The sequence below is a fragment of the Oryctolagus cuniculus genome, chromosome 4 (genome assembly GCF_051225735.1).
Source record: "Oryctolagus cuniculus isolate XC-2025 breed Fujian yellow rabbit chromosome 4, ASM5122573v1, whole genome shotgun sequence".
NCBI classification, from domain to species: domain Eukaryota; kingdom Metazoa; phylum Chordata; class Mammalia; order Lagomorpha; family Leporidae; genus Oryctolagus; species Oryctolagus cuniculus.
The window spans coordinates 45,283,384-45,295,069 of NC_142870.1; the positions used below are offsets into that span (position 1 = coordinate 45,283,384).

Here is an 11,686-nt window from a genome sequence, read left to right on the forward strand (position 1 = left end):
TTTGCGGTCAGGGAGAAAGAGCCTATTATGGATGTTAGATCTATTCATCTGTAAACTCTTGAGGAGTAGTCATCAGTGATTTTACTCTCTTATTTCTATTTTCTCTTTTTAGGAATTAGAAATTAAGAAAATGGCCAAGATCGGTAATAAAGATGCTTGTAGGGTTTTAGCCAAACAGCTTGTACATCTACGGAAACAGAAAACAAGAACTTTTGCTGTAAGTTCAAAAGTCACTTCTATGTCCACACAAACAAAAGTGATGAATTCTCAGATGAAGATGGCTGGTGCGATGTCTACCACAGCAAAAGTAAGTGGCGGCCTTTGTATTCATAAATTTATGATTTTATCTAAGATACTTAAATATCTATATTTGAATCAGATTTAAAAATACCTCCTAAGTGTGGTTCAGAATCTGTATAATTTTTAGTATAATAGTTATAGTACTAGATAATTCAAATAATTTTTGATTTTTTTGAAGATTTAATGTAAAATTTCTTGGTTTTGGAAATTCTGTTTCCCAAAGTCACATACAGCTTTTAAGTTTTTACTAAATTGATTTGAACAGGATTTGTATTATTCCCTTAAATTGTCAGAAGATTGTTGAGCTGCTTCTTTGATTAATTTGTAAGTTCTAATTTTGTTCCAGTAATAATTTCTTCTTGATTCATTTTTTTAAAGATTTATTTATTTGAAAGGCAGAGTTACAGAGAGAGAGAGAGAGAGAGAGAGCGAGCGAGCGCATGCTTCCATCCTCTGGCTTCTATCCAAATGGCTTCAACAACCAAAGTTGGGTTGGTCTGAAGCAAGGAGCCAAAAGCTTCTTCCGGGTCTTTCATGTGGGTGGCTCAGGTCCAAGTACTTGGGCCATTCTTTGCTGTTTTCCCAGGCACATTAGCAGGGAACTGAGTAGGAAATGGGAGCAACCAGGACTTGAACTGGTGCCCACATGGGATGCCAGCATTTCAGACAGCAGCTTTACCCACTATGCCACAATGCCAGCCCCCACTTTCGATCATTTTTATGAATGTGTCAGGACACAGGCATATGGTCAAAAGGATTTATCAGTTAATGTTTTCTCAGGAACTTATGTTTAACTTACTGTACTTATGTGTAATTTTCATATAATTATTGTATTTAAAGACTGAGTCTTTTAAACATTTTGAACATTTAATACATAATGAGTGATTTATTGTATATAAAATACTATGAATAATCCAAAGAGATTTAAGACAAAGGCATTGTTTTATAGATATTACAGTTCATTTGGGTGGAGCTTAAGATATACCAGAGTAGGAAACTACCCCATTGTACATCAGTCTGGGCTAAACTTCATTGAGCTCACAGATCTTTGAATCCAATAATTCAAAAGACTTTGCAGAAGACCAAAGTCTTAAAAATATTACTAGGTGTTAGATGTATGGAAGGGGGATTATGGAAATTAAAAACAATAGGAAAAACTGTAGAGGAAAATACAGGCTTTATAGGATAAATTTTGTATGTATTTGATTCTTGTTTTCATGGTAGTTATGTTCTGTGAAGTTACAAACCCTGAAATTCTGATTATTGAACCATTGCTTCTAGAGGTAATACAGTTATGTTCCTATGAGCCTTTGGTCTCATTTTCATCAACCAGCCTATTTCTAACCTTTTTTCTGTTTGAAAACATTTTTAATATATATTCCTGATTCATTAACATTTTGCTCACAACCAACAGCACTATATCAACCGCAATGAAACGTATCGTACTTCATGTCTTTGCTCCATAAGGCACATCATGGCCGGCTTTCACTTAGGAATAACATGTGACACATGCAAACTATACTTGAGAACCATTTTAAGCAGCAGACTCAGCAATAAAAAGCACAAAAGTGAGGGGAAAAATGTGACACTAAATAGATCGTGAAAGATCGTGAAAAGAACACTTGGTTACAATATGAAAGCTGAGATAAAAATGCGGAGTGTTGTCTTGTTTGACCTCAGCTAGAAACAGGCATGTTGGGTGACTTGGATTTTTGTTGCTCCTTGCCTGTCCACTGACAAGCCTTAAAGATACTGAATTGAGAGTGCAAATAAATTTAGCAGGTGGGCAAATTCACAAATAATGAGGATCAACTCTAATTGACTTTTGTACTATAGACATATGAAAGTAGAATGCATCCATCTTAACAAGGTACAGAAAACACAGTGACACATTATGTCATATACATAAAATAGGGATAGGTCCTTGGCCTCATGTTGAAGATGCTGAGTAAGACATCCATGAATCGAATTAACATACCTGGGTTTGATACCCAGCCCCAGTTCCTGACTCAAGCTTCCTGATGGTGGGGAACCTGGGAGACAATGGTGATGGCTCATAAAAATTGGTTCCTGCCACCCAGGAACCAATATTAAGAGACAGAGAGAGAGAGAAAGAGAGAGAGAGAGAGATGAGCATTTGGCCTAGCAGTTGAGATACCAAATAAGATACCTTGCTCCCCATCAGAGTATCTAGGTTTGATTCCCAGCTCCAGCTCCCAATTCCAGATTCCTGCCAGTGTAGCAAATGATGGTGGAGTAGTTGGATTCCTACCAATCCTATGGGAGACCTGGATTGAGTTCAGTCTGGGGAGAGAATTAGTGGCTGGGAATTCTATCTGCTTGCCTGTGTGTATTTTTGTCTTTCTTATCTTTCTTTTCGCATTATATAAACCTTAAAAAACATTAAAAAGTTTGTTTTCTCTGTTAATTACTCATGATGGATTTTAGTGATTTTAGAATGAAAAATACATAGTTGAAGCCAAAAACTTTTGTTTTCCTTTTTTGGTTTTACAGATAGAACTGAATATGTCTGATTGGGGGAAAAGATCACATATGAAGATCACATAATTTTTCAGAGACGTAGCATTGAAGAACATTACTCATTTGCAGTTTACTGAAAGTCAAGGGCTAGGGAAAGATGCTTCCTGTGGCCCTGCATTGAAATTCTCATTTAAATTGGTTGGGAGCATGTTATCTCAGCAACTATTTATTTAGGTCCTTTAGTAGGAACTGTAACAAGTGATACAGATGAAATGGAGAGCAAAGCCAGGCAAGGGCTTAACCTTCATGGAGTTTATAGTTTACTTAAGAAACATGCTATTTGAGAGGTAGTTTTTGCAGTGGTTAGGAATATAAACTCTTGGACAAGACTACTTTGGTTCAAATCTCACTTCATTTAGTAGCCGTGTGACTTTGAACAAGTTATTCAGTCTTTTTATTCCTTTGTTTACCATTTGTAACATAAGGAAAATGGTAATACCTAGTACGTAAAGTTTTTGTCCAGTTTCAATATCATATAATATAATTTCACATAAAGTGCTTAGAATAGTGCCTGGCACACGGTGATATTATATGGATATTAGGTACTCTTTTATTATCATTATCATCATGATTACTATTGTTATTAGAATTACCAATAACAAGGATATTAAAGTAACATAAGTTACATCAGTAGTCTAGTGAATAAGATTTAATGAGACTGTTCTGATCTAGGGTATCAGAAACTACTTCCCTAAGAAAGAGACGTGTAAGTAGAAATCTACATTATTGATGGTGAAAACAAGTAGAGGAAACATTCTAGGTGAGGGACTAAAATATATAAAGATCCAGTTGCAGGAGAGAGTATAACACATGGAAGGAAATAAAAGACTAGTTCACCTAGGGGGCAGTGATGCAAAATGAGACAGCCTTGTTAAGCATAGTTCCATAGATGTGAGGTTTCAAAGGCAGATTTTGTGGTATGGGCAGAGTGTTGTGTCCCTGGAAAGGTTGGCTTGGCTGCAGCAAACCAATGCATGCAGATTGAGAAACCTGAAACCAACATGTTTTAGTATTTACTATGTATTTTAATATACTGAATTAACTATATAATATATACATACATGCATACACACGATATGTATATATTATGGTTTGTATATAAATCAATTATGTTCATAGTAGATGGCATTATTCTTTTTTAAATAAAATAAGTTGTAATCATATACTGTGAGAGAGTTCTTTTCATGTATTTTTGAAAAACTTTTTATTTTAAATAATGTTTAAAATGTGTTAATAAATCAGATAAATATGTGCCATATACACTGATTCTTTTGTTTAAAAATTTTAATGCAAATTAAAAATTAAATATAAAATTATTTTAAATTTAGATATTATTTACTTGCCACATAACAGGTCAATTTAGTTTTCCCATTTGAATAGCAATAAATTTTATGTTGATGATGTTTTCTATTGTGTGATTTTTGTGCTACTGTTCAGATGAGGTTTTTCACATTGTTCTTCATTATGTAGATGTTAAGCAGATGGTTTCCAAATGAGTATTTCATTTTTTCTAGAACACTTAGCAATTTTCATTTGATTGTAACAGGATGTGTATTTTCTAAAAGCTTGTATATATTTGATATGTTTCCTTTGAACTTGCCCCATAGTAAAATTTTCATAATTATGCAGCTAATGTGAATTTTTTCATATATTTAAAGACAATGCAGGCAGTTAACAAGAAGATGGATCCACAAAAGACATTACAAACAATGCAGAATTTCCAGAAGGAAAACATGAAAATGGAAATGACTGAAGAAATGAGTAAGTTTAATAAGTCATAATGAAATTCACAATTTTCTCATCTCTGTATTAACCAAGTTGATTTTCTAGCATGCTCGTATTCTCATTGATGAAGACACAATTGATTAAGCAACAAATGATATGAGCAACCTTGTGGATAGACATTTATATCAAAGCCTCAGTACATTTTCAGGTTGGTAATGTGTGAGGCTTAAAATTCTATCATTGTTTAACTGAGAAAGAAAATATATATTATGGCATATTTCTGTTAGATATTGGCCTCACAGTTTTATAAATTCATGTACCAAAACCAACTTGTGAATAAAATAGCTCTTCCTAATATAAATTAGATAGTTTCAGTGTAGCAGGGACTCCTTCTTCAGAAGATATTTTGTACTGAAGATAGAGATATTGGAACTCTTTTTTTTTTTTCCCCTCAACAGAATACATTTAATGTTAATTTTGTTCTTTTAAATATAAAGTAATTATTGGGGCCAGCGCTGTGGCTCAGCGGGTTAAAGCCCTGGCATGAAGCACCGGCATCCCATTTGGGCACCGGTTCAAGACCTGGCTGCTCCATTTCCAATCTAGCTCTCTGCTGTGGCCTGAGAAAGCAGTGGAGGATGGCCCAAATTCTTGGGCCCCTGCACCCGCGTGGGAGACCCAGAGGAGGCTCTGGCTTCAGATTGGCGCGGCTCTGGTCGTTGCGGTCAATTGGTAGTGAACCAATGGATGGAAGGCCCCCCCGCCGCCCTCTTTCTCTCTGTGTAGCTCTGACCTTTAAATAAATAAATAAATCTTTAAAAAAATATGAAATAATTACATTTTTGGGTGGAAATATGGAGAATACAAAGATACAGAACCCATAAAAAGATCTATTCTGATTTCATCACTTCTGATGATGTATATTTATTTACTTTGTTTTTCCATTATTTTTTAAGAGTGCTTTCATAAATGCTACCTCTATAGTTATGAATCTTATCCTATTTTTCAAAAATATAATAGTATAACAAGCATCTTCTCTGAAGTCTTTTTTTTAAAAAATGGCTTTAAAATCTTGTAACATCAGTATACCTAAATTAATCATGCACTTTGTGTTGGTCAATAATATTAGTTTAAAATTTTCAGTGTACTTGATACTTTGGAAAAATATGCTTATGTGTTTTCTTTGTCTAAATGTTTAAAATCTCTTTAGACTTTTACTTAAGCTTAATAAGACTATTGGTTCATAATACAAATTCTTCCCCAAAAGACTATGCCAGTTTTTTTCACTAAGAGCAAAACTCTGGTCAAAATTGAATCAGTGCTTACATGTTAAAAGCTTGCATTGTTGTTTTGACAATATATTTTCAGCCAGCACCGCAGTTTACTAGGCTAATCCTCCGCCTGTGGTGCCAGCACCCCAGGTTCTAGTCCCAGTCGGGGCACCGGGTTCTGTCCCGGTTCCTCCTTTTCCAGTCCAGCTCTCTGCTGTGGCTTGGGAGTGCAGTGGAGGATGGCCCAAGTGCTTGGGCCCTGCACCCGCACAGGAGACCAGAAGAAGCACCTGCCTCCCATGCCAGCCGCAGCGGCCACTGAGGGATGAACTAATGGAAAAGGAAGACCTTTCTCTCTGTCTCTCCCTCTCACTGTCCACTCTGCCTGTCAAAACAAAATATATATATATTTTTTTTTCTAGTTTTGTTCAGCTATGGGGGAATACGCCAGTTTGTGTAAGCTTATTTGTTGGCATTTTAGTTTAATGGCATGCAATGTAAAAATATTACAAATTAGATTATCAAGATTACAGAACTCACTATTGTTCTGGTGTTCTATTTCAAAGTATGTTTTTCTTACTATATGTTTACCTTTGAAAATTGCATAGTTCTGTAGATTTTACTTCAAGCCTCTACATTGAAAGTCACAATTTTTTTCCAGGTCTTCAAAACATTGTCAATAGATTTTTAATGACTGAGAAAATTGCTATTTATATAATGATCATAGTATCTAATATGTTTGTGTGATTTCCAGTGATAGCACAAGTATCAGTGAGTCTGATAACAGGAATTAATTTTTCCATTAAGCCCTGATGGAAAGAATCAGTAAGCCCTCAATCTGTATTGATCACATCTGTCACAATTGTTCTCATTTGCTTTGCAAGCTTTTTTTTATGGTTACTCATATTTTCAGTAACCTAGGAAAGTACATTAACACATTTTTATCCAAAAATAAATTCAAGGTATAAACAGGTATATCTTTTTCCAATTAGAATTTATTAAAATAATTATTTATTTGACTTTATTCAAGAAGCAGAGAGACAGAGGGAGAGAGACAGAGAGCTCCAGTTGCCTGGCCTGTTCTCCAGTTGCCCACAATGGTCAGGCTGAGGTGAGACTGAAGGAAGGCAACAGCCAGGAACACAATTCTTCCATATGTATAGAAGGAATCCGATTACATAAGCCATCACTGCCTCCTTGGGCCAGCAGGAAGCTGGAGTCAGGATCTGCTGCTGGGTAGTGAATACAACGTACTGCAGTGGATGATATTAGCATCTTAACTCCTAGGCCAAACACTTGCCCCTGCTTAGAATGTATATTTTGCTGTGTAGCTCCAGTTTATTTTTTTATTCATATCCAAGTTTTAGAAACAAGATTTTTGAGACATTGTTATATCTTTGATTAGTTTTATTGCATATTTTTCTGAAAGCAATCTTCTCTGTGTGGATCTGTGATTATAACTTTCTGGTCTTTCTCATCTCTCCCCTTCTTTGATTTTTTTACTATAACACTTACTAATTCAGATACTTATAAACTCTAACATGGATTTCCCACCTGCCTTATGTCACTTTACCATCCAAATAGCATTCTGCTAAGTTATTTTTCCAAAAGCTTACCTCTGAACATGTTGATAGATTGTTTCTGTGGCTTCCTACTGACTACAAAGTGAATTTACAAATCATAAATAAAAAAAAAAAATTTTCTGGTTAAGTCCCTTTATTTTGCCATTGAAAATACTGAGCCCCAGCGATTTAAAGTGACATTCCCTTAAAGTTATATGGGTATTTTGGTACTAACTGGAATTTCAGATTCTATTTTGAGTTTATTTCTTTAGAAATGATGTTCATTTTTGTATCCATAAGCTGTTTAGTCTGTTCCAGATTCACTTTATACTATGGAACTAAAGTGAAAAATCTGTCAAGTCATGCTTATACAAATCAAAGATCTTAATATCAAGTTTTATTATTAATGTGAAGAATATAGGCAATTAAGAAGCACAAAGCAGAGAGAGAGGACTTGGATATCCTAAATAATCCTCCACATTTTTCCTTCCCATCTCAGACACAAGATCCTGACTCAGAAAAATAATGTTTCTCATGAGGTTTGCCTATCATTTTATGTTGAAGGGAATGTTTAGGTTATGAAACATCTCCAGTGTATACCCCAGCCAGTCACTTACCTTATGTGACATTTTCCAGGGAGTCGTGGCTCATTAGCTTATAGACTGTAGGTTTGTTACTATAGTGACTGAAATCAGGGTACCAAACATCCTGCTGACTGAGTGCATAGCCAAGGACTGTTTTCCTAGCAAGTATTATCCTGTTATCGGGACCCCCATTTTCAACATGGTTACAAGGAGATCAGCCTAGGTTTCTTGTCTGTCATCCTCCAGTTATCAGGGGAGATACGAATATGGGCTAGTCGCTTTAATTTTTTCCCTCTTAGACATTTTCCTTTCATGCACTTTAAATAACCTAACAGAAGAATTTGCTCTGCCTTGCATGTGTCCCTATTGCCTCACCATGTCTTTGCTCCTGCTGGGCCCTCTATCTTTTTGAGTAAATCCCATGCATCCTTCCAGGACTACTTCACTTGCTACTTCCTGCTATTTAGGTATGATGTCTTCCCTCTGAAGCTTTGTGATCATTTAGGTGTTTTTTGTTTTGTTTTGTTTTGTTTTGGACAGGAAGAGTGGACATTGAGAGAGAGAGAGAGAGAGACAGAGAGAAAGGTCTTCCTTTTGCCATTGGTTCACCCTCCAATAGCTGCCGCGGCCGGCGCACTGTGGCCGGCACACTGCGCTGATCCGAAGGCAGGAGCCAGGTGCTTCTCCTGGTCTCCCATGGGGTGCAGGGCCCAAGCACCAGGGCCATCCTCCACTGCACTCCCGGGCCACAGCAGAGAGCCGGGACTAGAACCCAGTGTGCCAGCGCCGCAAGGCTGAGGATTAGCCTAGTGAGCCGTGGCGCCGGCTCATCATTTAGTTTTCCATTACCACAGTCAGATTTTTTTTTTCTTTACTATTGAAGTATAAATGATTTAAGGTCTTCATTTATTTATTTGAGAGGCAGAATACAGACAGAGAGAGGGAGAGACAGAGAGAAAAGTCTTCTGTCTGCTGGCTCACTCCTCAAATGACCACAATGGCTGGAACTGGGATGATCCAGAGCTAGGGCCCAGGAGCTTCTTTGGAGTCTCCCATGTGGGTGCAGGGACCCAAGCACTTGGGCCATTTTCCGCTGCTTTCTCAGGCCATTGCAGAGAGCTGGATCAGACGAGGAGCAGCAGGGACATGAACCAATGCCCATTTGGGATGCTGGTGCTGTAGGCGGAGGCTTAGCTCACTATGCCACAGCACTGGCCCCCTTGGTTAGGTTTAACAGCTCAGTGGATATAGTTGGTGAAATCACATTTAAAACCCTTAAGCCTGTAGCTATGGATATCACCTAGTTTTAATCTTTTAAAGATAGAGTGTAGATTTGTTTTATTATAGGATAATTTGTGTTGAAATGAACATTCTTTCAGATTTAGTGTTTCAAAAATATGTTCATTAATTTACTTCATTGACACTTGAAAATGACTTTTGCAGTTTGTTGATTAACCTACATTTGTCTTCTATAATATGTAAAATGTATACAAAATAGATGGGCTGCCTTCTAAAATGTAAAATCCAACGTGAAATCTGTTTGAAAATAACTGATTTTTTCTACCCCCCCCCCCAGTCAATGACACACTTGATGACATCTTTGATGGCTCTGATGATGAAGAAGAAAGCCAGGATATTGTGAATCAAGTTCTTGATGAAATTGGAATTGAAATCTCTGGGAAGGTATGAATGTCTTTCCTCAGTTGGAGATAGTCCCGACTAGTTTTTTCCCTTAGTTTGTTTAAATTGTGCTTGCAGTTACTTGTATGTTTTTATCTTTGATTCAGAAATAAATGAAAGCTTTTTGCAAAGGTTTAATTCTGGCTCATACAATTAATAAAATATTTTTTATTCTCTTTTCCTTTCTTTAATGTAGATGGCCAAAGCTCCATCAGCTGCCAGAAGCTTACCATCTGCCTCTACTTCAAAGGCTACAATCTCCGATGAAGAGATTGAACGGCAACTGAAAGCTTTAGGAGTAGATTAGTCAAAAACATTGTAGTATTTTTGCTTATGGAAAAGTATTAGGTATCAACCAGGCACAGTCCAGATTCCTTTTCCAAAACACTTTATTTTCCAAAAATGAAGACCATGAGTGAACAGTTTGCTAACCATGGCTATATTGAATTTTTTGCCAAAGAATGACAATGATGCAAAGTGGGAACATTTTGGATTTTAATTACAGCCACTTAGGCGTGATGATGTAGAAAAAGTTGGCTTCTTTTCTGCATGGCATACAGAAAGTATCTTCATTATTTAGTGTCAGGTTCTGTTCTAAATCTTTTTACATTGAATAAAAAAACTCATTAAATGCCAATAAGCACTAACTTAAAGAGACATGTAAATTATTAAAAATTTATTGTTAATTCTGTATCTGTTGCTTGTCTTTTGTAAACAATTACGTGTTTTGACCATGGGCAGTCCATTTGCCAAATTATTTCTAAGGGATCTAAAAGAAGGATGCTATTTAAACATCTGTCTTAAGCAAAACTGTTACGAGCTTTCCTTTCCTTTTCTTTTCCTTTGGGAGAACATTGTAGTTGGTAGGTTTATTGCATTTCAAGATGTGCTTGGCACCTGCCTTAAATAGCACAAGCATATTGTGCACATCTTTAAATTTTTAACTGGCAGAAAAGACTACACTTTAAAATTGAGGCCTCTTACAAGACTTATCCAGGCTCTCTTTTGTAAAGCTTACAAAAGTGAATTGAATATAATTGGCCAAAAAAAAAAAGACACTGAATTAGTGACACTTTATAGTAATAAAATGGTAGATTTTGTTCTGTCTTCCAAGAACTGAGATTTTCTCCATATGAATTGCAATTTAATGTCCATTAAATTTTGAACATACTAATGTATATATTGATCCCTCTAAATTCAAGCCATTATTCTCTATTAAGTACTTGCTACTGTGACAATAACTTGACTTAAATTTTTAAAATAAAAATTACCCTTTTTTTGTAAATAAACCACAACTTTGTCAGAAATTACTGCCTAAATGTGCATTATTGTATTAGCTGTATTTTTAAGGTAAAGTTGCTGTAATATTTAGTGTATGTATGAGAGAAAATGGGAGTACCAGGTTAGAAATAGAATTTTGAATTGGGTTAGTTTTGGAAATGATGCTGTAATATATGAGTTCTGACACATTTCACTAAAAAAAAACCTCTGAATGAGATCAGATTTGTGTAATCTTGTTAATTTGGGGTGATGTACATTTTGGGCTTAATGTTAACAGAAGAAAAAGTACATTTTAGGATTAGTATTCACGTGTCACATAGATTGGTGGGAGGAATAAAAGCTACGCTGTGCATTTTGAATCTAGCCCATTTTGCAATGTTCAAAGATTAGGTTTGATTATTAGCAATTTTAAGTACTACACAGTTTCCCTGAATAGTAGATGGGTCAAAACATTTTACTGGCTTATGGAATGTTAATCCAGAACATGTTTTGATGCTTGAGTATATGTAATAATACCCATCTAACTTTACTTTCTTGTTTACATATGGGGGATTTTGATTTTAAAAATTATTTTGTTAAAAAAATCCCAATAAAGATTTATTACTGTTATCCTTTTTTCCCCCCTCGCCTTTATTAATCTGTTTCTGGCTACTGCTGAAATTAGAGTTATACATTTTGGTAATTTTTCAAAAGAATGATTTAGGTTATTTTCTTGAGAGGAAAATTAGATAATTCTGTTACA

The 11,686-nt window shown here is 35.7% G+C and overlaps 1 protein-coding gene across 1 annotated transcript in view; it reads left to right on the forward strand.

The window, feature by feature from the left end:
- Positions 1 to 11,553, forward strand: part of CHMP2B (charged multivesicular body protein 2B) — a 32,858-nt gene extending 21,305 nt beyond the window's left edge. The window contains exons 3-6 of the mRNA XM_008267100.5: positions 113 to 307; positions 4,500 to 4,602; positions 9,560 to 9,666; positions 9,860 to 11,553. Coding sequence (XP_008265322.1) covers positions 113 to 307; positions 4,500 to 4,602; positions 9,560 to 9,666; positions 9,860 to 9,970 — 516 coding nt within the window. The 3' untranslated portion in view covers positions 9,971 to 11,553. The remainder of the gene's footprint in view (positions 1 to 112; positions 308 to 4,499; positions 4,603 to 9,559; positions 9,667 to 9,859) is intronic.
- The last annotated feature ends 133 nt before the right edge of the window (positions 11,554 to 11,686 follow it).